The sequence below is a fragment of the Sminthopsis crassicaudata genome, chromosome 5, assembly GCF_048593235.1.
Source record: "Sminthopsis crassicaudata isolate SCR6 chromosome 5, ASM4859323v1, whole genome shotgun sequence".
Taxonomy (NCBI): domain Eukaryota; kingdom Metazoa; phylum Chordata; class Mammalia; order Dasyuromorphia; family Dasyuridae; genus Sminthopsis; species Sminthopsis crassicaudata.
In genome coordinates, this window is record NC_133621.1 from 101,955,641 (window position 1) to 101,983,343 (window position 27,703).

The 27,703-nt window shown below is 33.9% G+C and overlaps 1 protein-coding gene across 1 annotated transcript; it reads right to left on the reverse strand.

Annotated features, from left to right (window-relative positions):
* Positions 1 to 2,176: 2,176 nt before the first annotated feature.
* Positions 2,177 to 26,716, reverse strand: RAB19 (RAB19, member RAS oncogene family). Its single transcript, XM_074267743.1, has 4 exons — positions 26,674 to 26,716; positions 23,525 to 23,736; positions 8,988 to 9,171; positions 2,177 to 3,280 (listed from the first exon to the last, which is right to left on the reverse strand). The coding sequence occupies exons 2-4, from the start codon at positions 23,723 to 23,725 to the stop codon at positions 3,012 to 3,014; spliced, it is 654 nt and encodes a 217-aa protein (XP_074123844.1). The 5' UTR covers positions 23,726 to 23,736; positions 26,674 to 26,716; the 3' UTR covers positions 2,177 to 3,011.
* Positions 26,717 to 27,703: the final 987 nt, after the last annotated feature.

Genomic DNA, 27,703 nt, shown 5'->3' on the forward strand with positions numbered 1-27,703 from the left:
CATGATGTGATATTCTAATTCTCATCCTTGGGTCCTGCACTACTGATTGGCAAGAGTTCATCATAGCCAGCTTTCTACCTCTTGCTCTCGGAACAAATAAACAAATATTACCATTCCTGGAAAAGATGTGTTTATCAATTATTTTAAGACTCTATTCTTCATCCCAGTGAATTTTTAAATCCCACTGTCCTCTGTATAGTTGTTTTTTGTCTATTATATAAATAAATAAATAAATATTACCATTCCTGAAAAGGATTGTTTATCAATTACTTTAAGACTATATTCATCATCTCAGTGACTTACTGCCCTCTGTACATTTGGTTTTTTGTCTATTCAAATACAATCTACTTGAGGTCAAGGATTGGCTTGCTTTTGTATTTGTATCATTTGTATCATAGTGGCTAGAATGCAGTCAGCCTTTAATAATTATTTATTTACTGCAATCATACATTCATATTTGAACTCTGGTCTTCATGATTTCAAATCCAATTGCTTCTGATAAGAGAGAGCTGAAAGGGACCTTGATGGTAAAGTATTCCAACTTCCTCGTTTTATAGATTGAGTTGTCCAACATCACTATGTGTGGTACGGCAAATCCAATTTACGAATACTAAGAGGTATCTCAAATGAAGAGTAGAAATATTTATTCTTAGCATCTTGCAAGAAGCGAACATCTCCAGACTGGACTCCAGACCAGTCCAGAGAGGTTAATTTCCACAAATATCGAAGTGAGTTATACAGTTGTGACCACAAGAATAATGCTTGGAAGTAACATGAACTCATTAAATTTTGACTTGAATTTTATGATGGTCAGTTTTACAACTGCTTACCCTATTTCATTTCCCAGATAAATAAAATCTCAATCTACCTTAGTTAATGATTTTATAAGAAACCATGTAATCCCCCTCACAAAGATATCTATTTACAGGTAAGTAATCCATTAAATTAGGGATAACCAAGGAGGCTCAGTTTACCTCAGGCTTCCTCAACAAATAGAGATTATCCAGTCTATAGATCTCTTAGAATGTCTCCAGTTCATTAATTAGTTAGCTTCATATTTATGCCATACCTCCTTGCCTGGTACTATGCCTGGGAATGCCCCTGGGCTTGGAAAGGAATGTGCTGAAAGGGCCAGTGTTTGCTAATTTCAATCTTGTTCCATTTGTATATCTGTAAAAGGAAATAATCTGAAATGCTGCCTCTTCTTTTAGGTATGTGTAAACATTAGACCTTCACCAGTACTGGCTTCTAAGTCATGGGTTTGGAAACAACCCTCCAGTCAGCGTTGTATCAGTTCAGACTAACTGGAATCTGGTAGTTATAGATAAACGATTGAAAATTTAGAGAAAAAAACAACATTCTTTTGTTTTCTATTATGGTTTGTGTGTGTGTGTGTGTGTGTGTGTGTGTGTGTGTGTGTGTGTGTGTTTTCTAGAAGATATCTAGAAGATATTACCTGAGTATGAGGAAAAAACAATGAGCATCTCTGAACTAAAATATTCTAAGTTGTGCCAAAAATAATTGCACACATATAATCAATATCAAATTGCTTGCCTTTTCAAAGAGAGTAGGGGAAGGAAAGAAAGAGAATACAGAACTAATTTTTTAAACATTAAAAAATTTTGTTGGGACAGCTTGTTGGTGCAGTGGATAGAGCCAGCTCTGAAGTCAGGAGGACCTGAGTTCCAATGTGATCTCAAACACTTAACACTTTCTAGCTATGTGACCCTGGCAAGTCACTTAATCCCAAATTGCCTCAGCAAAAATAAGTAAATAAAAATAAAAATTTTGTTTACATGTAATTGAGAAAAATAAAATTAAAATTAAATGTAAGGGAAAAAAAGATATGCTACAGATTTTTTTTTTTTTAATGTTTATACTCTGACCAAAGCTCCCATTGCTGGGAATGTCAGCCCCAAAGAGTTCAAAGGCAGAAAGAAACAAAAATATTCAAAGTAGCACTTTTTATGGGAGCAAAAAAACTGGAAATATGGTAGGTGGATATTAATTAGAGCATGGCTAGTCATATATCACAATATCAGTGTAGTAGAATATTACTGGCCCATAAGAGGACTATGAAAAATTATGAGAAAACCTATAAAAACAGGGAGATCAGGGAAACAATGACTACATTGATATAAATAGGAAAATGTCCAATAAAATGAAACTAATAAAATATACTCAGAAGAGTTTTAATTCCAAAGGTAGGTACTCATGGTCTTGTCATTTCTTGAGTTAGGTAGATGTGGGAGAACAAATGTGAAACAAGGTTGTGTTTTTAATTTCACTATACACAAATTCCCCACTTTCCTCTAAAATAAAAAAACAAACAAACAAACATTGTAAACCCAACTTGCAAGTGGATACAAATCACTCTAAAGTATGCTTTCTATCCCTTCCTTTTTCTTGATATTCTGTTCTACTTTCCTCCAACCTATAGGTCCTTCCTTTTCTTCAATACTTAAGGAAAACATTGTGGCCAAAAGCCAGGTACAGGGTTTAGCAGAGGCTAATGAAATGGAACCCCTATCTATCTTTCTTATTCCCCAACTCTAAACCTGATTTTAATAGAAAGACTAAGGAAAAAAGGTGACTTGTCTCTTAATTACCTTCAAAACTCCTCTTCAGTACTACCTTTAAAAGGAAGCCTTTCTTGATAGAATGTAAGGCATCTTGAAGGCAGAACCTATTTCATTTTTGTCTTCATATTCTCAGCACCTAGCCCTGTGCTTGGAGCATAGTAAATATGTAATAAATACTTGTATTAAATTGAATTTCCTTCAGTTACTAGATATGACCTCAATAGGTTTCTTTCTTTTTTGTTGACACGGAGGACAAAAGTAGTGCCATGTACACTGGAAAGAAGCCTGGGCAATTGAAAGAGATTACAGAACATCCACTCCAATATCTAAAAACCTAATACACTGGATAACCAGATTTCTGACTAATTTGGGTTTCAGAGATTGTCTCTCCAATAGCACACTCAACTTCTCCCTTTGTTCCATCCCCTTTTAACAATGGCAATGATTCTTTGAATTTGAACTTGAAGCTATGAGAATAGGACTAGAATCTAAGAGGAGATTGTTCTGTGGACCCTCCCCATAAAAGTTCAGGTCATTCCTGGCAATTAATTCCTTCGCCATTAGCATGAACACTTCATCGATATTCTTGGACTCTTTAGCAGAAGTCTCCAAAACTGCAAGAAGGCCATGTTTCTCTGCCAGAGTGCAAGCATCTTCAAAAAGAACATGACGCTTATCCCACAGGTCAGCCTTGTTTCCTGGAATCAAAGACAAAGAAATAGAATACTGAGTAATATAGCTCAATTTTTAAGAATAACATTTTAGTTCAACAAAATGTTCTATAGGTTAGGAAAAAACTATTAAAAATAAATTAATATCATAAACATTAAATAATTGGGGATTAGCCAAATCAATCCTAATATAACAATACAATGCAATATTATTGCTCCACAAGAAATTGGATATGGATATGAAGAATATAAAGAAATATGGAAAGTTTATAGGAAGTGATACAGAATGAAAAATTAAGCTAGGTCATGGTCATTAATATGTTAACAGTAGTATAAAAGAAAATCTTAAAAGGTCAGTGTACTTCTGTATATCTAGGCTGAAGGAGTGGAAAAGCAGAGTATCTAATTATTTTTTGCATTTTTCATTCCCACCAGATAGTCTCAGGATTTGAAGGGATCTCAGAAGCTATTAAGTATAATTTGAGATTGGAGGCATCTCACCCTCCAGTAGCTCTGAGAAGTCATCCAGTCCTCTCTTGAAGATTTCTATCAAAGAGGAATCTGCTCCTTTTTTGTTGTTCAGTCATTTCTGATTCACTATGACACAATTTGGTATTTTTTGGGCAAAGATACTGGAGTGATCTGCCATTTCTTTTTCCAATTTATTTTGCAGATGAGGAAACTGAGGCAGACAGAGTGAAGTGACTTGCCCAGAGTCATCCAGCCAGTGTGTGTCTGAAGTCAGATTTGAATTCATGAAAATGTGTCATCCTGATTCTAAGCCCAGTGTTCTATCTACTGAAATACCTAGCTGCCACTGTTCTTTTGGATACTTCTAATTTGTTTTTCTTTACTCTTGAGCTTAATCTGCCCCTTTGTGATTTCTATCCATCCTCTGGGACCTAGTAGAACAAATCTAATTTTTGTCTCTGCACCGGCTTTGTAAATATTTAAAGTTTCCTTTTGTATCCCTGCTGAGTCTTCTCTCCTCCAGCCTAAACATTCCTAGTTCCTTCAACTAGTCCTTGTATAGCTTGTTCTCTGGTCACCTCCAGACCTTGCCTTGTTGCCTTCCTTAGAGTGATTTCTAGCTTGTCCATTTTGGATCAAACAGGTAACTTTATCAGTGAAGGAAATTTGCTGTGAGAAAACTTCTGCTAGTAGGATACCTACTTTGTCATTTCAGCCTTAAACACCAGCCTCAGACACTTAAATGACTTGGTAAGAATCAAATAGTCAGTAGCAGGATTTGAAAGCAAAATTTTCCTGACTCAGATTCTTTATCTGTAGCTCACTTAGGTGAGATTTACCATTGGTCCTTCCCCTTTGGGTCAACGATAATGTTCATGCTAGAATGTGTCAGACCCATGCAATCATTTGTGTTCTTAAAATATGGTCTGATCCTAGAATTGATTCCGGCATTCCAGATGTGTCCTGGACCATCAATGTGATTATAAAATGATAGATTTAAAGCTGGAAGAGTCATTAAAGGTCCTCAACTCCCACCCCTTCATTTTACACATGAGGAAACTTAATCATCCTCTCAAACCACCTAAAGACAGCACTTAGTAGAATTGGAATGATCAGATTCAAATTCCCATTCCTAGGCAAATCCAAACAATCCCTTGATTTTCCCATTTAATTCATCTTTTTCTTTCCCTAGACTAATGGCTAGGGTTGGAAGTTGTAAATGAGTTTCTGCTCCGCAGAATCATAATATTCTTCATATTCAATTCAACCTCCTACTTCCTTGATTTCTTTCAGACCTCCACTAAAATCCCATCTTCTACAATGTCTTTCTTGATCCTTCTTAATGCAATTACCCTAACTCAATTGTTTATCTCCAATTTACCCTGTACATATCTATATCTATATAATATGGACATATTTGTTTTTGTATTGTCTCCTTTTATTGGACTATGAGCTGTGTGAGAGCAAGACCTATCTTTTGCTTTTATTTGTATCCCCTAAACATGGCATAGTCCCTGGCATATAACCGGTACTTAATGAAAGCTTATTTTCTCTCCTGATTTCTGCTAGAGTTCTGATAGAGACATTTGTAGGAAATTGCTTTAGCAGTATGTTGTGAAAGATGGTGACCACAGTAATGATTTTTTAATGTACTCCTAACCACATTTGTAAGAAATCACAAGTATGGGCTTTTGAGAGCAAGCTGTCCTCAGTCCCTGTATATGGTCTCAGGAAAAGGGTTTCCTCTGTAAGGGAAGCGAGATGAATTACAAAATAACATTCTAATCAAGTCTTTACATGAGATTAGAACTGAAAAAGAAAACCTTAAGAATGTGTGCAAGATTAGAATGAAACAAGAAATGATACAGCTAATGCTTGAGGACAAAAGTTACCAGATTATACCCAGAATGTTATTTCTTTTTAATTTTATTAGTCCTATGGCTAAAATGTGGTTATTTGGACCATGGGGCCATAACCAAGTCAATTTAAGGTATATAGTACTGACTAAAGTAAACATGAATTGAAGGCAAAGTGCCTCAGAGTAGAAAAACAATATTTTGAATAATAAGCTTTCATTCCTATAAAGTGATGATAGTAATGTCATATTTGTTTCAGTGAGAAGTAGGAGAGTTTGCACTTCCAAAAATATTAGTTTATTCTGTGTAGCTGAATTTTCTGTTTTTAATTCTTATTTTAAATTAAATTTAAAAATTAAAATATTAAAAAAATATATTATGTACTTACAGTGAGAAAATAGATTCTTTGAGGTCAAAGATTGTTTCATTTGGAGACAATAGTTATTTAATAAGTATTATTGGTTGATAGATATGTTTTTAAATGTTTAATTTATCATTTGAGGACAGACTTTATCTCCCTGCTTCCAGATTTCTGCTCTCCAATCTGTCTTTTTACTTAGTGGCTAAAGTGATTTTTTCCTAAAGCACAAAACCACTCAGAAAGTTTGGCTGTTTTTTATTTTCTGCAAAATAAAATACAAATTCCTCTCCTTCACATTTAAAGCCCTTCATAGTATGGCACTAGCTTATCTTTCTAAAATGATTTCATAATATTAGATGTTTTAGTCTCACAGACTATTAGCTTTTCCTTGTATGTGACATAGCATCTTCCACCTCTACATGTATTATCCTATTCTCCACTTCCACACTTATCCCTGAAATTACTCTGTATTTTTTTTACATATTCTTCATTTTACATATTGAATAATTCCATAAAATGTAATCTCCATGTCAGACTCTGTTTTCTTTTCTTTTCTTTTTTTGCTGGGGTTAAGTGACTTGCCCAGGATCACACAGCTAGGAAGGGTTAAGTGTCTGAGATCCTATTTGAATTCAGGTCCTCCTGATTTCAGGCTGGTACAGACTCTATTTTCTTTTTCCATCTCAACTCTAAGAGTAAATGTAAAGCTTCTTGAAGACAAGCATTATGTTTTACATTCTTGTATCCACCACAATACCTTGCACACACCAAATGATCCATCAATCTTTTTTACTGAATGAATGAAATCCTTATTACCTCCAATGTTAGGTCAAATTAACATTTTCTAACATGGCCTCAAGGGAAGACAGAATTCACTTGCAGGCTTCAGACTTCTTTCTTGCTATGTGTGATTACCTGCTAGAGCTACCCATGGTACAATGCAATGATAGATAATTACTATGTGCTCACTGATGATTTTCTAGTTCATATTAAAAAATATTAAATTGAGTGGGTATTAAATAAATTCTATTCTCCAAGTTTATTTTCCTCTGTAATAACATTTAGACACTTATAAGTTGACTTGCTCTCTCTTCTGTGCAGAGAGCAATCTAGTTTCATTTAACAAAGTCTGGATAAACTAAAGAAAGGAGATTCCAACTCCAAAAATCTGACCTCATGAGAGAATCTCCCAGCCCTCCAAATGGAACATATTTAGTGCTGCTCTAGATCATATGGGGCCACAAAAAATGAAGAGTCCTCTCAAGAAGTTTATGGCACAGGAAGGAGAAACAAAAGTTTGAGATGTGATACAACAGGAAGTACACTTTAGACAGAGTAGAGGATGTCAAAATGTTTCATGTGGGCAATGAGCACATAATTCAGGCAGGAAAAAGATCTGCAGGATCCAGTTAATCAGGGAATGATTCATGGGGAAAGTATGACTGGAGGAGAGTGCTAAATAATGAATTGTAAATTGCTTGAAGATTTGGGGAGCCTACGTTTGACCCATTAGGGGAAATTGTGGCAAAATTGCTCTGGTGTTTCTATTTTAATCCAGACTATAATTTCTCCCTGGTGAATAGCTATGGTTATCTCATCTAAAACAGAGTTTTAAGGTTTAAGGGCTAGAATAATTTAAAGTCTATTAACAATGACTGTCCAACTAATTATTTATTTATAAGCAGCAATAACTTATTCGCACTGTGCATCAATAAGAGCTAGTTCAATATATTCGCATCATGATGTGTGAAATCTTTCTGTTTCCTTTGCTTCCTGTATCTATCTCTCTTATTTTCTTTTTCTGTCCCTTTGTTCTTCTTTTTTTCCCCTTTCTTCTTTTCTTTTTTTCTTGCTTTTCTTTCTCTTCTACTTCCCTTTTTTTTTTGTCCTTTATTTCTTCATTCCTAAGATCTCTGCCTGTCTCTTTCATCTAGTTATACATAATATGGAATTAAAATATAGTTTGACATTTTAATCTATATTCCCTGTTAATCTGAAAAAAAAAAATAAAGAGTGTCCTATTTATGAACATTTTGCATTTTAGTAAGGAAAAAAAAAAAAGCAAGTCTAGTTGCTTCCTAATTTTTTCCTTCTTGATCAGTGGCCCTTTGTATAAAGAAAGGGTCCTTCTATATCCCAGAGACCATAAAAGTGGGGAAAGGACCCACATGTGCAAAAATGTAGCAGCTCTTTTTGTGGTGGCAAGGAACTGGAAATTGAGCAGATGCCCATAAATTGGGGAATAGCTGAATAAGTTGTGATATATGAATATAATGGAAAATTATTGTTCTATAATAATGAGCTGGCTGATTTCAGAAAAACCAAAAAAGACTTATATGAACTTATGTTGAGTGAAATGAGCAGAACTAGGAGAACACTATACATAATAACAGCAAGATTATGTAATGATCAGTTATGATAGACTTAGCTCTTCTCAGCAATACATTGATTCAAGACAATTCCAACACACTTGGGGTGGAAAATACCATCTGCATCCAGAAAGAGAACTACGAACACTGAGAGAGGATTGACACATACTATTTCTACTTTTTTTTCACTTTCCTTTTTCTTTTTTTGCTTTTTCTGATTTTTTTCATTCAGAAAATGACGAATATGAAAATATTTTTAAAGGATTATATATGTAAAACCTAAATCAGATTGCTTGCTGTCCTGAGGAATGGGGAGGTAAGGGAGGGAGGGAGAAAAAATTGGGGAACTCAAAATCTTTTAAAAATTATTGTTGAAAACTATCTTTCCATATAATTCGAAAAATAAATTGAATTCAAAACAAAACCAAAAACAGTGTCTCCATCCTTTTTAAAACTTTGTGTTAATGGGCCTTAAGTTTAAATACTTTTGAATTACCCTTACATGGATTCACTATTTCCTGTCAATGAGCTCTTCCTGTTACACCAAAAAGTTATAATACACTGGTGGGTAACTGGTTTAATGGAATGTCCTTATCCTGATGCTTCATGAAATTTAACCTATTAAAAAAAAAAAATTCTAACAGGGAAGATGATGTTAAGACTTTTAAATACTGTACCAATAAGCATTATGACCAAATTCGCTGCCCCATATTTTTCTATTTCATGGATCCAGTGAGGAACAGATTCAAATGTAGATCGTCTTGTCAGGTCATAGGCAATGATGGCAGCATTTGCACTTCTATAGTAGCTCTGGGTAATTGTCCGAAATCGCTCCTGGCCAGCAGTGTCCCATATCTGCATCTGTTTGGTAAGGAAAATAGAACAGCTAAATCAACCCAGCCTTACTACAGAACAAAGTCATAAGAAAGAACATAGTTATAAGAAATCCCAGATCTTTAAGTGAAACATCTCTAAGAACTAGCTCACTTACAAAAAAATTTGGCTTAAAAGAAATAATCATATTCTACTATATCTACTACTGCTCTTATCTCTTTCCCTCACTCTAGAGAACTTTGTCTTATAACAAAGAATTAAAAAGCAGTTCAAGGAAATTAACTTTTTCCAAACATCTGATAATATGTATAGGTATAGACATATTAAATTATTATTTAATATATATATAAATTATTATTAGCTTAAAAAAAAAACAAACCTATTGACTTTTCAGGATGATTTCAGCAAAATTTAGAAAGACCTTACATGAACTGATGCAAAATGAAGTAAGTAGAACCAGGAAAATGTTGTACATAGTAACAGCAATACTATAAGATGAATTGTAAATGACTTAACTATTATCAGAAATACAATGATCAGAAGGACTAATGATGAAACATGCTATCCATCTCCAGAGAAAGAACTAATGTTATTTGAATATAGACTGAAGCATACTATTTTTCACTTCCTTTCTTTCTCTCTTGCTTTTTAAACATTTTTGTTTGAATCTCCTGATACAAAATGACTAATATGGAAATATTTTAAATGATTGCACTTGTGATAACCTGTACTTGTATCAGATTGCTTACCATCTCAGGGAATGGGGAAGGGAGGGAAGGAGTGATTAAAATTTTAAAAACAAAACTTTTAAGTGAATAAATACACATATACATATCTAAATATATATATGTATATATATAATTGTTTTAACATGTAATTGGGGAAAGGAATATAATTTTTAAAAAATTTAATGGTCCTAGAAAAAAATCTAAATAAATAAACTTGGATTTTCTACTATGAAAGAAAATGCTCTACCCACTAATAATGTGTTGCATAGTCAATCACCTAGGTTATCTCACTATTCAAACATGAAAATAATATAGCAAATTTAACCAACACTTATCTAGGAAACTGGACTTTGTGGTTTGAAAGTACTTTTGTATTGCCTGATCAAAACAGCAAGTTGGATTTAAGCTTAAATAATTGAATGAGAAGCCTTGTGATAACAGTGGAAGGAATGGAGACTGAAAAGGCAGGAGGTATGGAGCTCTATCTAGCCTGATATCTATTCCTATTAGGTAAGTTGCTTCTCCTTTCTGGATCTCAGTTTGCCTTTCTTTGCATCACCAGTCCTTAGTGCTAGCAAATAGAAATTAATTAATAAGTGTTCTTTATGTTGTGAAAAGAATTGTGTTGCCAAAAGAATCCCTAACGCATTAGAAGAGAATAAAAGATTAAGTTCACATATGCCTTTTCAATGTAGCTGGGGATTGGGGAGGTAGTGGAGAGGGAGGAAGGGAGAGAATCTGAAACTCAAAGTTTTAAAAACAAATGTTTAAAAAAATGTTTTACATGTAACTGGGAGAAAAAAAAATACATATATATATTTGGTGAGGCATTTGGGGTTAAGTGACTTGCCTGGGGTCACACAGCTAGAAAGTATTTGAACTCATATATGATATCAGACACTTAATACTTACTACCAGGGCAAGTTACTTAACCCCAATTACCTCACACACAAAAAAAAAAAAAAAAAAAAAAAAGCAAGAAAGAAAGAAAGAAAGAAAGAAAGAAAGAAAGAAAGAAAGAAAGAAAGAAAGAAAGAAAGAAAGAAAGAAAGAAAGAAAGAAAGAAAGAAAGAAAGAAAGAAAAAAGAAAAGAAAGAAAGAAAGAAAGAAAGAAAGAAAGAAAGAAAGAAAGAAAAAAGAAAAGAAAGAAAGAAAGAAAGAAAGAAAAAAGAAAAGAAAGAAAGAAAGAAAAAAGAAAAGAAAAAAGAAAGAAAGAAAGAAAAGAACAAAAAGAAAAGTAAAAAATTACTAAACTAAACATATTTTGATTCTAAGGGCAGGTTTTCAAGTGTTCGGTAACTAATTGAGCTCTCACAAGCTCTAAAAAATGTATATCACTTGACTACACTTAAATGATTAATAATACTAAAAACTAATTCACAGTTCTGAAGCAGCAAGGTGGTACAGTGGATAGAGTGTCCTGCCTAGAGTCGGGAAGATTCATCTTCCTCAATCCAAATCTATATTAGATCCATATTAGCTATGTGACCCTGGACAAGTTACTTAACCCTGTTTACCTCAATTTTTCTCATCTGTAAAATGAGCTGGAGAAGGATAATAGCAAATTACTCTAGTTATCTTTGGCAAGAAAACCCCAAAAGGGTTCATAAGGAGTCAGAAATGACTGAAACAACAGGATAATAACAATTCACCTTTCTTGACTGCTAAAAAATGATTTATATACATAGTTTAGCCACAGAGTGGAAGGACAAGAATTTTTCCTAAGCAAGAGAGGAAAGAATAAAGGCTCAGGGAGATTGAATGATTCCTTACACAACTTTGAGGGTGAAAAGGGTTAAAGAATTATAGGGAATTAAAGCTTCAAATGGATGGAGATTTCCTTCATTCTCCTAAATTGCTTAGAACCAACTAGAACATAAAACATTTAAGAGTTTGGCTATCAAAACAGACACAGGAACTATATAAACATAAATATAAAACACTTTTAAAGAAATAAGATCAGATCTAAATAATTGGAGTGATATTTATAATTATTAATTATATAATATAATTTTATATATAATTTTAAAATTACAATTAACCTAATATATTTATTCAAGGCCTTCCCAATTAAATTACTTTAAAAAAAAAAAAAGCTATCTTATTGAGATAGGAATTTCAGTGAAACCCAGGAAAAAAGATGTAAAGGAAGGAGATTTAACAGTATCAGATCTCAAACTACATTATAAGGCAAAAGCATTATGAAGTATAAATTGAATAATGTTGAAAATTTTAAATCAACATTTTCTTGTACAAATTAAATCACTGTGGCCAAGAATAGAAGGAATGAAGAAAATTGGGAAAATACTTTTATAAACAATCTCTTAGATAAGATGTGATTTGCTGGAATATTGCTTTTGCATAGGAAATGATGAAGTGGTTGATTTTGAAAAACATGGGAAGACTTGGATCTGTGAAGAAAGATGGTATCCACCTTCAGAGAAACAGATGACAAGTAAAAATATGTGTAGTTCAGGCTTGTGTGAGTGTGTGTGTGAGTACGTGTATGTATGAGTATATATGTGTATATGGTTATAGATATCTATATCTATATAATATATATATATATATATAATATCTATATTGTAAGGTAAGGTGGAGTGCAGGGGGAAAATAAAGTAAAAAAAGTACATAGCAGAGTACAAAAGAAAACTTACAAAGAATCAAAAAAAAAAAGCTGGCTACTTGGAAAACAATTTATTATATAGATTTCCTTGAAGTGAAAATGTATTATTTTATATTTTCCTCTCTTTCATTCTGCTGTATATATGGCAATATTCTCTTTTTTTTTCTCATTTTGTATTTAAGTTTAAATGAATTTTTTAAATTGAAAAAAAAATAAAAAGGAGAGCGAGAGAATCATCATCTAGAGTTTCTAAACCATCCTTCTTGGTCACCACCCTCTTGGGTCTGTTAATAAACTTTAAGGGGTCCATCAAGATGGACTTGGATGGAAAAAAAATTATACCTTTAAATATATTTGGTTTCTTATTGTGTATTTTATTTTTTACATTTAAAAACATTATTCTCAAAAGAGATCCATAGGTTTCAACAGACATAAAAAGGAGACACAAAACAGGTTTTCTGTATTTGAGTTTCTATTCTAGCATCTTTCCTTTCCATCTCCTCTGCTCTGTCTTCACTGCTACCACCCTAATTTAGATATATATTTCCCTATGGAATATTGTAATAATCTACTTACATATTCTATTTCTATTCTCTTTCCCCCTCAATTCCTTCTGTATATTCTGTACGTCTATACAGCAGTGATAATCTTTTTTCCCATAGATCTATTTATACTATTTCATGAGTCAAAAACTTTCAATAACTCCCTAGTGCCAAAGGAATAAAATTCAAACTCCTCAGCCTAGCTTTGAATCCAGCATCTATCCACCTTTTAATTCTTATATTAATCTTAGCACATTGCCTAACATAAAGTAAACATTTAATAAATGTTCTACTAATCAATCTATCACTTGTCTAATCTCATGTCATTCCTTTCTACATACCTAGGTACCAATCAAATCCGGCAACTCTGTGCTCACAGTCATGCCTTGAACACTTGTCCTGTTATTCTTCATCTGTTGAATTCCAACCCATCCCTAAAAAACCAATTCAAATGCCACTGCCTCCATCGAACTGTTATAGACCACACTCATTAGAATCAACTTTTCCCTTCAGATCTCAGAGAACACATTCTTTTGTAACTGTTTAATGTAACCTTACTGTCATCAGAATTGGCTCAAATAGGAAATAACATACATACTCAATAGGGGTATAGAAATCTATTTTACCCTGCAGGAAAATAGGAAAAGAATGGGATATGAGGAGGGGAGGATGATAAAAGACAGTATATTGGGGGAGGGAGTGGTCAGTACCAAAACCAAAGAAGGGTCAGGGTGAAAGGAGAGAATAAATGGGAGAAAAATACAGTTAGCAATAGTAATTGTAAAAATAATTTTGAAGCAAATTCTCTAGGATTTTTTTTTTCTTTCTGAGAGCATCCCCTTAATTTCTGATCAAACACAGAGAGAACTGAGTTAAATTTGTAAAAAAAAAAAAAAGTCATGCTCCAGTTGATAAATTATCAAAGGATATGTATGATCTGTACCCAAAGAGCTATAAATTCATGCATATCCTTTGACCTAACAACACTACTATTTGGCATGAATACCATAAAAAGAGGTTTGGAGTGGGGAAAAAAGGAAAATGACCTATATGTATAAAAAAGTATTCAGAGCAGCTCTCTTCTCAGAACAAAACAAAAAAATCAGAAATTAAGGGGATGCCCATCAATTGAGGAATGGTACAATAAACTGTGGTGTATGTTTATGATAGAATATTATTATAATCAGGATGCTCTCAGAAAAAAAAAAATCCTAGAAAGTCCTCCATGAATTTAAGCAAAGAGAAATGTACTGTATACAAAGTAATATCAATGTTCTGGGATGACCAGTAACTATGAATGATTTTGCTGTTCTCAGTAGTACAGTCATCCACAACATTCTGAAGCACTTATGATGAAAAATCCTATCTATACCCAGAGAAGGAACTGATTGTGTCTGAATAGAGAGGAACATTCTCCTTGTGTCTCTCTCTCTCTCTCTCTCTCTCTCTTTAAACTCAATTTTTCTTGAGAGTTTTTATTTTCATTAGGGTGGGAGATCTATGTGTTGTTTTTTCACAACTTGACATTTATGGAAATGCTTTGTATAACTTCACAAGTGGTTTCTTAATTGTGAGTGGGGATATGGAAAAGAACCTAGAACTCAAAAATGTTAGAAACAAATGTAAAAAAAAAAAATTTGTTGTTGTTTTGAATGTAACTGGGGAGAAAATATTAAATAAATAAAATAAGACTAAAAAAAATTGAGAGTATTAGAGTAGACTTTTAAAGTCCCCTTCAAGTCTAAAATGTTATAGTAAGAACTCTTGTAAATCTCAAAACCTTTTGTCCTTAAATTCTTTGGCACATTAAATGTTTGTGGCAGCTCTTTTTGTTGTAGCTAGAAACTGGAAGATGAATGGATGTCCATCAGTTGGAGAATGGTTGGGTAAATTGTGGTATATGAAGGTTATGGAATATTATTGCTCGGTAAGAAATGACCAGCAGGAGGAATACAGAGAGGCCTGGAGAGACTTAAATCAACTGATGCTGAGTGAAATGAGCAGAACCAGAAGATCGCTGTACACTTCAACAACAATACTGTATGAGGATGTATTCTGATGGAAGTGGAAATCTTCAACATAAAGAAGATCCAACTCACTTCCAGTTGATCAATGATGGACAGAGGTAGCTACACCCAGAGAAGAAACACTGGGAAGTGAATGTAAATTGTTAGCACTAATATCTGTCTGCCCAGGTTGCATGTACCTTCGGATTCTAATGTTTATTGTGCACCAAGAAAATGATATTCGCACACATGTATTGTACCTAGACTATATTGTAACACATGTAAAATGTATGGGATTGCCTGTCATCGGGGGGAGGGAATAGAGGGAGGGGGGGTAATTTGGAAAAATGAATACAAGGGATAATATTATAAAATATATATATAATAAAAAATTAAAAAAAAAAAATTCTTTGGCACATTGAAACTGTCTGCCACCTCCTTTCATACTGAAATTGTCTCCTAGCCTTGGCTTCCACAAAGTTACCTTATCCTAGTTCTCTAATTACTTCTCTAGTTGTTCTTTCTGTCTTCTGGGAAGCCTCCTCTTTTTCCTCATACTTCTTAATTGTGGGTGTTTCCCAGAGGATACCTTTTTGTTCTTTTTTTCTTTACACTCCCCTCCATGGAAACTAATAAAATGCTATTAAAAATATAATGTGTTTATCCCAAAGAAGCCAAGGATGAAGTACCCATGGCAACGGTATTCCTCAATAGTGGAATGGTTGGACAAATTGTGATACAAGAATATTATGGAAAATTAATTAGCAGAAGCATAAAACTTCAAAACTCCCAAGTATTCCCAGACCAGATTAAAATGTAATTGGGAAATGTCTAACAAGATAAATATAAATATCATACATCGTAGATGATGTTTATTGTTGATTTTCTAAAGCAGTGTGCATCCCACAGAGATCCATTTCTACATGAGTTTGACATAAGGAACAATACATATGAGGAAGCAGAATATACATGAGAAGATTGCTATGAACTGCTGTGGAGGAAAGGACCAGGATCAGTCAATCAATAAATTACAAGACAGTTATAAATGACAATAACTGTAATAAAAGTTAATCAAATGCAATGATCTGGCTAGACCATGCCATTATAATAAAAATACAATGCCACCAAATACCTTGATTAATATCAATTGCAGATGACTCTTGGAAAGCACCATCTTCCATTTTGGAGAAAGATGGTGAATCTTGAATAGGAAATATCACATCCTCTATCAGTTGATATCACTATACCAGTTGGTTTTGCTTAATTGATGTTTTGTGTTGTTATATGGTGGGGAGAAGGGAGACAGATTATTTGAAAGGGTATTTAATACAAAAACCAGAAATCACCTAGCTGTATCACCTAGCTGCCCATGTATATATTTTAATATTTTCATTAATACATAATGAAAATATTAAAATATATACATGGGCAGCTAGGTGATACAGTAGATAGAATCCTGAGCTTGAAATCAGAAAGACATCTTCATGAGTTCAAATCTGTTCTAGTCGTGTGACTTTGGGCAAGTTATTTAATGCTATTTGCCTCAGTTCTCTGTAAAATAAGCCATAGAAGGAAATAGCAAATCACTTTATGGAAATCCAAAATGAGGTCATGAAGAGTTGGATATGATTGAAACAACAACAATAAAATAAAATATTTACATAGAAATATTTGTGCCTATGACTCTATCACTTTTTATTGATTACTCCCAAATTTACTATTATGGTCATGCCAAATTTTCCAAGCCCTCTCCCATTTTGCTTAGCAATCTAAATAAAATTTCTATTTTCATGTCAACGCAATGGCTATAAACCATAGTGTCCCAAACCAAACTGGTCTGACATAACTTTCTTCCCTAGAATAGAATAGATAGACTTTCAGGAAAACCTGGGTTAAAACTCCTTATACAATTGCAATCTGTTTAACTCTACTAAGTCACTTAACCTCTCTATCTCAGTTTCCTTTTTTGTAAAGGAGGGATAATAATAGCACCTACCTCCTAAGATGCTTGCAAGAATCAAATAAGAACCTTAGGGCACTAAAAAATTTTAGCTATTCTTATTTTTTCCCTTTAGAAATCCCTGTCTATATCAAAGTACCAATAATTATGCAATCTCAAAAACCGAGAGTCATCTTTATTTTTCTCCTTTAAAGTATCTTACAAATCAGTCATTAAAGACTGTTGTTGGGTCATACCCAACTCTTTATGATTCTGTTTGGGGTTTTCTTGGCAAAGATAATGAAATTATTTCCTATTTTCTTCTCCAGCTCATTTTATAAATGAAGGACTGAAATAAATAGGATTAAGTAACTTGTACAGGATCATACAGCTAGTAAGTTTCTGAAGCCACATTTGAACTCACGAAAATGACTCAAAGCCCAGCAATCTATAAACTACATCACCTACCTAGTAGCTCAAAGACTTTTACCTCTCTATTTTTTAAATGTTTGGAGTGAGCTGGAACCAGTTCCTATAACTCTGATTCTCAGAAATAATTGTTAAATTTTCAATATGAATACTACTAGGAGATATGTTTGCATTTAGGAGTCCTTTAGGTTCCCTTAATTGGGTCTCCTGAGCCCTTGAATTGCATTCTCTTTTGAGAATTTTGAAATCACATGAGCTTCAGGAAGTTCCAAGAAAGAGTATGGTAGAGTCAGATGCTGAATTGCCTTTTCTTTTTTTTTTTTTTTAAGAGTAAATAATATTTAATTTTTTACAATTACATGTAAAGACAGTTTTCAACTCTGATTTTTAAGATAATTTTTTGAGTTTCAAATTTTTCTCACTCCCTCGCATCCTCCTTCCTCTGCAAGCAAACTAATATTGGTTATACATGTGCAATGATGTCAATGTATTTCCAAATTAGTCGTGTTATAAAAGATGGGACAAAACAAAAGGGAAAAGTCACAAAAAATAAAAAAGGTGAAAATAGTATGCTTCGATCTGCATTCAGACTCCATAGTTCTTTCTCTGGATGTGAATAGCATTTTCTATCATGAGTCTTTTAGAATTGTCTTGAATCATCTTATTGCTGAAAAGAACTAAGTCAATCATAGTTGATCATCATACAATGTTGCTATTATGTGTATAATATTCTCTTGGTTCTACTCACTTCACTCAGCATCAGTTGGTGTAAGTCTTTCCAGGTATTTCTGAAATCTGTCTGCTCATTATTGCACAATAGCACTTCATAACATTCATATACCACAATTTGTTTAGCCATTCCCCAATTGATGGGCATTTCTTTAATTTCCAATTCTTTGTCACCACAAAAAGATCTGCTATAAATATTTTTGTACATGTAGGTTCTCTCTCCTTTTTTATGATTACTTTGGGATATAGACCTGGTAGTGGTATTGCTGAATCACAGGGTATGCACAGTTTGATTGCTCTTAGGCATAGTTCCAAATTGCTTTCCAGAGAGGTTGAATCAATTCACAACTCTACCACAATTTCTGAATTTTCAATGTGAGAATTTATAGTTCAGAAATCAGTCACTGCTACAAATCAAGGCTTGCTTTATTGTTGTGTTCATTGTCCAAATAGGAATATAATGGAGGACATGTTAATAATGCAATTTAAACTTTAAAAATGTAGCATATTTAGCCTGCAGTTAAATATTATTCTTGTTAATTATAAGTAATTATTATTACTAACTCCTGGTTATACCTATTCCGTTTTCAAGTCCAGCTATTCACATTTTATACTTGGATTTCCATTCCTAGATACTCTATTTCCATTCTACCCCAATCTGCATATGGCTACCAGATTAGACTTCCTTAAAAGTTTCTTTCATCAATCAAGACATTCACACTACTTATCAAAAACCTTTAATGACGTATCTAATCCCTCCTCCTCCTCTCCCACCTGACTTTCAACTTCTTCCATAATCTGATCTCATCTTCACTTATCCAATCTTATATATCCAACACATATCTTTGGCTCTATTTAAACTATCTCAGAAAAACAGTTTCATTATTCCCTTCTGGGCCATGACTATTCCCCTTTTAAAATGACTAGCCTTCTTCCATCTACTTTTCCCAATTTCAGATTCTACCTTTTAGCTCCCAATCCAAATCTAAAAAGCTTTCCAGACCAGACTAATGTTCCCCTTTGCTAAACTTCTCTAGTGTTATGGGCTACACCATATAATTTAGAACTTGATTATATATGTCTAAGGTTTCCTTCCAGTGAGTTTTTATCTATGCAAAGTGCAATTCTTCTAGACTTATAATCAGGAGATTTGGGTTTGACAGTAACCTCAGCTACTTACCAACAATTTGACTTAAGGGAAGTCATTTAATCTCTTAGAATCCCAACTTCCCCATTTCTAAAAAGAAAATACTAATACTTACATTGGCCACCTCTCTGAATTGTAAAGAAACACAACAATTAGCTACTAAGCAAAGTGACTTTGGAATAAGAGGTTCCTGCCTTAAAAGTATACTACCTGGTCCTAAATCTAATCACTCAATAGCTCTGGGCCAGGTTTCTTCCTAGGCCAAAGAAAAAAAAGAAGAGAATTGGAATAAAGATTTCTTAAACTCATGACTCCTTTTCTCCTGAGAAATTTTATGTAATCCCAAGGATATAAGTGTATAAAACATTTTCTGGTAATCAAAATTTATTTTGAAACAATTCTTTGATAGAGATATAATTTTACCAAATTTGCATAACAGTAAAATGTTTACATTTGTTATTTTTACATTAGGAATTAAATCTTCTTGGAATATTTGATAGATTTTACTGTTGCCAAATTTTTCACAATTCCCATATTTCATTATGCCATGATCAACAATTTAAGAAGCTTTGGACCTCTAAGGCTCCTTATAACTTTATATTATTGATATTATGTTACAAATCTTAAAGAAGCTATCTAAATTTGTTATCATTATTTATTAAATACTTTTAAAAGTGAATTTCAATTGTTTTACTGGTGCTTCAGTCTATAGGTATAAGCCTTTGGGAACTCATAAATATTGATTTTCCCAACCTCCAAAAATAGAACCCTAGAAAGAGAAAGCTAAAGGGCAACTTAATTAGGATTTTGCTAATAAAGGCTTTTTGTTGGGAATGAGTGGGGGTGGATTTCAGTAGTTATTCTTATAGTCTATGGACTCCTACTAAACCACAGAAAATGAGCTTAACTGAAAGCAGGAAAATTGTGGCTCCATATAAGGAAGAACTGCTTCATGAAACATGCTACTCTATGTAAAGCATTAAACAATAGAAACATTCATTTAAAACTTGCAGAGCCTTTAGAAGACATTGTATGATAACCCTTCATTTTACAAATAAGAAAACTAAGGCCCCAAAATAATTTATGTAATAAGCATCAGAACCAGCATTTGAATTTAGGCCCTTGATTCAGAATTAGTCATGTATCTCTTGTGCCTCCAAAAAAAAAATAATAATAATACAATCCTCTATTTCCTGAGATTCTCCCTCTTGTGTCTGCTATCTAATTTTCTAAATCACTCTGAGCTCAGTGTCTGGTCATTTTGACTTGGTTTTGGAAGTAGAGAAAGTTACTGGTGTAATGTTACTTGCCAAATCTTCTCTCTAGATTTTCCTCTTTTATTGCTAGGTTTCTTTGTTCTTGCTATCTGATTAATTCTTCTCCAGCTTCCATGGATGACTCTTCCTCCAAGTCAGTGATGGTGATGATGGCTCAGTGCTGGGCCCTCTTTTCCCTTTCTGCTATTTTACTTGGTGATCTCATCAGTTCCTATGGGTTTAATTATCATCTCATATATTTATAGAGGTCATTCTTGTTTCTGCAGAGCAGTAACATCACTAAATCCCTCCTGATCATTTCAAACTGGCTGATCTGTAGGCATCTCAAGCTGAACATGTTCTTTTTTTTTTTTAAAGTCAACATGTTCAAAAGAAAACTCACTATATTTCACTACCTTTTTCTGGACTTGCCTTTTTTTGTCAACAGCTTCCTGCCAGGCTCCTTGGTTTACAACCTAGGAGCTGTCCAGGATTCCTTACTATCCCTCAATTTCCATATCAAATCACTTTCCAAATCTTGTCAATCTGTTTCCCCAACATCTCTGGAATAATCCATTCTCTTAGCTCAATTTATGCAGCCCTTGACCTTGTGTGGGACCTAATTACCACTTAACTAGGACTGTTTCAGCAGCTTCCTTACTAGACCTAGCTTTCTTTATCTAATTCATCTTTCATAAATATGCCAAAGTGAGATTTCTAAAGTACGGAGGTTAGTTACCACATCACTCTGCTGAATAAATTCCAGTGGCTTTCCCTAAAACTGAATGGAGAGTGTTCTATTTATCATTTTAAGCTCTCTAAAATCTCATACCAACCACCTTCCCAGCCTTATTATACTTCTCTTATGAACTCTACAGTTTAGACAAACTGATCTTGCTCTCTCTCATGCATGATTCTCTATCTCCTGACTCTATAATTTTGTATATGATATTCACATTCTTCTTTCTTCACTTCAGCTTCTCAGAGTCCACAGAATCTTTTGCAGAGCTTATCATCTCCCCATTTCCATCTCCAAAACTTCACACATACATACACACATGTACCTATTGTTTCACCTATAAATTCTAAGCTTCTTAAAATTTTTTTTGTTTCATTCTTTTATATCTTTAGTGCCTGGCATAGAATAATCAATCAATAAATGGTTGCCAATGGATTGATTAATTGATTGAACTGGGGGCTCAGGAAAAACTTCATGAGTTGAGTCTTCAAAGATGAGAGGGAACACAGATCCTGAATTGAGGGACAGCAAGGACAAAGGCACAAAGCTGGAAATGGAACGGCAATTTGGGGCAACAGGTTATAGGACAACTTGGATGTAATAGCAACAGTGAAGGGAAGTAAAAAAAAATGTTGGGAAGTGGATGGAAACCCAAGACAAAGAATTCACACAGAGCTTTCAGATTTGCAAAGTTCTTATCTTACTGGATCTTTAAAACAATCAGTTTAGGTAAGTGTTAACATGATCCCCATTTTTCAGATGTTGAAATTGAAACTTAGTCAGTCACACAAGTGAATACCCAACAACAGATTCAAACTTAGGTTTTCCTGACTCCAAGTCAAACATTTTGGACATTCTAGGCTGAGGATTTTGTGGTTTCATTTAAAAGCAGAAGGGAGTGCTGTCAATTGGACAAGCCATTCAGCAAAATTATTTGGAACTATGTCCAAAAAGTTACTAAAAATTTGTATACTCTTGACCCAGCAATATAGTTACTAGGCCCATCTACCTCAAAAAGATCAAAGAAATAGTCAAAGAATCATAAATACAAAAATATTAATGACAGCTTTTTTTTTTTTTTTTTTCCTGTAGCAAAGAACTGAAGTTGGTACCCATCAAATGGGGAATGATTCAATAAATTATGATACGTGAATATCCTGAAGTAGTACTGCATCATAAGAAATTATGGAAAGAATGGTTTGAGAGGAATCTGGGGAAATTTGTATGAATGAATACTAAGTGAAGTGAGAAGAACCAGAGAATAATTTTTACAAAAACAACTTTGAAAGATTTAAGAGATCTTTTGAATGCAATGACTAACCAAAAGTCTAGTAGATCAGCAAGAAAATATGTTACTTCCAAGATGCAGAATAAGACATATAGTTTTAGATGTGATCAATGAAAAAATTTGTTTTGATTAATTAAATATATTTCTTTAAAATGCTTTCTTTTCCTCCGGTTGGAATTGAGTAAAGGAGAGAGTAGGGGAGAGAAGTCAAAAAAAGAAAAGAAAAGAAGGAAAGAAAGAAAAGAAAGTCATTGAAACATTTAATATAAAAAAAGTACAAAGAAGTACACAGAGAAGACCAGTAAGAATCACATTACAAGTAGGACAGTTTTGAAAGTTACATGTCAAATTTATTATATTCAAAAAGAAAAACATAATAAAGATTTGCATTTTCCTATTACAATCTTCTTTCCTATTTTACTATGTATTTAGAAATGTCCATTTTTAAATTAAAAGCAATAGGGAACCACTGAAGATTCTTGAACAATGAAATGACACAGTCTTACTTTTATTTTGGGAATATTCATTTGGCAGTTGTATAGAGGACTGATTAGAGGTAAGAGAGAATGGAAAGAGGGAAACCAATTAGGAGGCTATTATAGGACTCCAGGTGAGTGTTGAGGAAAGAGTGAACTAAGTAGTAACTGTGATCAGAGAAAAAGGGATGGAATGAGAGATGCTGAAGTACTACTGTAAGACTTGACAATCAGTTGTACTTGAGACATGGTAGGCAGAAGGAAGAGTTGAAGTGGAATCTAAAGTTGAAATCCTGGGGGATTGGGAAGAATAGTGTTACTACAAATTTAGAGGAGAATTAATAAGAATCTACCCAGTGCCTTTAATGTGTCGGGGATAAAAGGAATGATAATTTAGAACTCCAAAACCCTCTTGTTTTGGTAACAGAGGCAATCTTAATCTAATTGGGTCTCTCCTTTGATTTTATTCTCTTACCTTCACTTTTTTCCCATCCACCTCAAGAGAGCGCACAGTGAAGTCCACACCAATTGTGTTTTGTTGTGAGTCTGTATAAAGTCCAGATTTAAAGTGTTGCACCACACATGTCTTTCCCACATTTGAGTCCCCAATGAGGATGATCTTGAACAAATAGTCAAAAGTCTCATCTGGTGGCCTGATGAAACTGGAAAACTGCATGGTTCTTAAGGCTCAGTTGGGTCAAGGAAGAAAAAAGAAAAAATTCAGATTATAGGATACAATTGGATATTGAAACAGACTCTAGGAAGGATTGAGTCCTTATTTAAATGTACTACTATCTAATAGACTATTATAGATATGAAATAATTTCATAGATGCCTCTAAGACAAAGACATTCTCACATCTCCCATTTGTGTTTAGCTTAGAATCCCTTCATAATTCTGAACCCTCTATAGTTAATACTATTGACTGAAAACCTAATTGTAGGAAAATCAATATAAGTAAATTCCCACATACTAATATAAATAAATTGCCATAATTTAGATACCAAAAGAACATAGAAACCATACCTTGAAGGATATCTAGCAGCCAAGAGTAGCCCCAGTTTAGTAAATAAAATAATTTGTAAAATCTCAGAGAAGAGGATGATGGGAGATTATGATCAGTACTGCCTCTTAAAACAGTGAAAAGTAGTGGAGGGAAAAACAATTTTATAGGAAGCTGAGTGACATCCAACCAGACAAAAGTCATCCCCAGGGTATTTAAGGATAAAACTGAAAAGACAATGAATAGATTAAAAAAGAAAAAGCCTTGTAAAGATTTCTATCATCAACTTTTATCCATCAATGACATTGCAGGTACAATATTTGAACTCTATCATCACAGTTCCCATTGTGCTGTAGGAGGAAGTAGAAAGCCTGACAGAAAACAAAGAGGGGAAAAGCAGCTGGACCAGACTAAGTATACACAGAAGTCCCAGTTGGAAGATATACAATAATGAGCTCATTGAGGGTTAGATTTTCAAAGTATTTGGAAGATTATGAAGTTTGTTAAAAACAAAAACAATTGTTCCTTATTATTATTCCTCTCCAAAGAAACAGAGAATATAATAGCCACTACTACTAACTTATAGTCATTTCTCATATTTAAAAAAATTCTTTTTTTTTTTTTTTTTTTTTCCTAAGGCTGGGGTTAAGTGATTTGCCCAGGGTCACACAGCTAGGAAGTGTTAAGTGTCTGAGAGTAGATTTGAACTCAGGTCGTCTTGAATTCAAGGCTAGTGCTCTATCCATTGCACCACCTAGCTGCCCCCCAAAAATTCTTAAAATAATAATTTATGGGAGCAGCTAGATGGCACAGTGGATAGAGCACTGATCCTGAAGTCAGGAGGACCTGAGTTCAAATCCAGCCTCAGACATTTAACACTTCCTAGCTACTATATGACTCTGGGCAAGTCACTTAACCCAATTGTCTCAGGAAAAAAAAATTAATAATAATAATAATCTATGAATATATTGAAGATTGTTGAAAGTGTAAGAAAGAAAATAGGTAAACTTTTAGAAATATATACAATTTTAGGCTACATTTTAACAGTAATAAAACTGATCAAAAAGTATTGAGAATACAGCATCTCTCTGTGCCTGTTATTTGTTCAGTTTTTTTTTTTTAAAGCACTTAACCAAATGATTGGTTATTTCTTGGAAACTGGAATCCATGTCCAAGCTTTCAATAATTCATATATCTTGATTTCTTCCAATCTTGAAAAAAAGAATGACTTTAGAATTAGACAACTCAGGTTGGGCAAGATAAGGTGAAAGGTCATCCAATAAAGGTCATAGGAAGAAGAGGTGAATGGTACTTCTTGGAGATATTTAAGGGCTACAGTGGCAGCAACTTGTTAATGAGACAAGAGCAACTGAGGGGTCTGTTGTTTTTTGAGGGCATAGATTCCAAGAACTCCCAAGATTTATCAGAACTGATTATTATCACTGACTTCTATTGATTCTTGGGGAAATAAGTTGCAATTAAATTTAACAATGATAAATCAAAAGCCTTACACTTAGGTTTAAAAAAATTTAACTTCACAAATTCAAGATATGAGAAATATGAATAGGCAATATGTAATTCCCTGGACAGTAAATTGAATTTTACCAACTATGTACTAGTTGCCTAGGTCACAAATACAAAAAACAGTCAAACAGTCTCTATTCTGATGGACATTCTATCAGGAATTTGAATCTTTCAAATTCCAGAGTTGAATTCTCTGAATTTCTACCTGTTAAAGATCCAACTCAAATATAACCTTTTCTTTCAAGACTTCTCTAATTCCCTTGGTTGCTAATAAAGTGAACACACACACACACACACACACACACTCCATTGCATATAACACTCCCCCCCCCCTTTTTTTTTTTTTGCAATGATCTAATGAACATAAATATTTTGTAGCAAGAAAGAACCAGGAAGACCTAGGTTCGAGTTCTATTTCTGACCCAGTTTGCCTCGGGTCTCTCAAGTAACACACTAAACTGGTAAATAGCGGTGCAGTCAATTTGGCATTTCCTTACCAGAGAGTCACTTAAACCAGAGAAATCATAGTTTATAATTCCTTTCTATTGTTTGTTAAAGCTTTCTTTGTTGGAATTTTAACTTCCTACTAGATTGAGTTATAAGAAAAAAAGGATTGTATCTAATCTAAAATTTTTATCAGCCCAACGTCTAGTACTTGATAAATATTTGTGCCATTAAATGAAGGAGCACTTCACGCCTCTTTTCACGAAGGTCAGAAATCAACCTATTGATCTTTTTAAGCTACAGCTAAACTATTATTCTAAAAAATATATAAACCATCCAGCTTTCCCTTTTCTTCATTTAAAAGCCAAAGAAAGCCCTACCACTTCCGACCTCTTACCATAGGACTATGTGAACTGAAACCTCATTTGGCTTATCCCTCCCCTTCCCAGGTCTTTTCTAGGATTTCCAAAAAACAACTCTCACCTTCCTCTATCAAGAAAAAAAATTCTCCTCCTCCCAAATCCAATCCCAATCTCCCCCCAAACTCATCAACTCTAACCCAACAAGCAATGTAATTGTCTATTCTACCCCCACTTCCTCCTCCATTCTATCTTCTTCTGCCTCCTTCATTTTCTAGGTCACCTGCTGCTTACCTGTTTTTTCTCACCTGTGCCAGCAGGTAAATGATTTTTCTTTTGTTTTCTTGCCTTGCCCTTAACCTCCCCCTTCCACCTCCTGTTTCATTGCTTGGTGGGAACTGTAGTTCTATCCCCCAGGTGGCAGCTACAGAAAGTGAAAGGAAAACTCAATCCCCATCCACCCAGCCCCCTTCTAACTTGGAGTCAAATCTTCTGTACCTATGAAGTAAAAGGCTCTAAATTATTTTCACAATGCCGAGTGACAGCAGCTTTCTTACCAAATGTTTTTCTTTTCTTTTCTTTCTTTTTTTTTTTTTTTTTTTTTTGGTCCACTGTGCAAAAACTAGTCAAAAAAAAAAAAAAGTCAATTCACCCCAGTACCTACAAAACTACCTCTTATTTCTTTTCTTCTTTCCACCAATATTTCCCTCCTGTACTCTTTTAGTGAGGGTGGAAAAGAATCAACATAGACAGTAGAGATTGAGGTTTCTATGAGAAGGTTTAAGAGATTGAGTTGGATCTGTGGAGACAAAACTATCTTGGAAAATTAATTGAAGAAGAGGAGTGGATGTCAGACAAAAAAACAAACACACACCTGAACTGAGCTGGTAAAGGATTTATTTGTTTGTCTGGAGGAGAAGGTTGGTTCCCTCATTCCTACCCTTGCAGATAAAGCTGGGAAGGGGAGAATTGAATAATTCCTGTCTCACTTCTAAATAACATTAAGGAGACAAGGGGCTATTGGGAACTCAGAATTTATCAATTTGTCACGGTGGCTGCTGACTTCAGGGGGAGATTGATTAAAAAAATAATAATAATAACTCATCTATAATCTGGATTGAATTCTACTTTAGTTTCACAAAGACTCAAGAGTTAAAATCACCTTTGTTGTAGTGGGGTAACTTGTAGAAATCCAAACAATAATATGGTTATGCCCACTAAACAAGCTGACTATATGAAAGAGAGATCCTGTGGTGTGGTAAATGAAAGACTGGTTTTGTAGTAAATAATCCTTGATTTCAAGGTCTGCCTCTACTACATTACT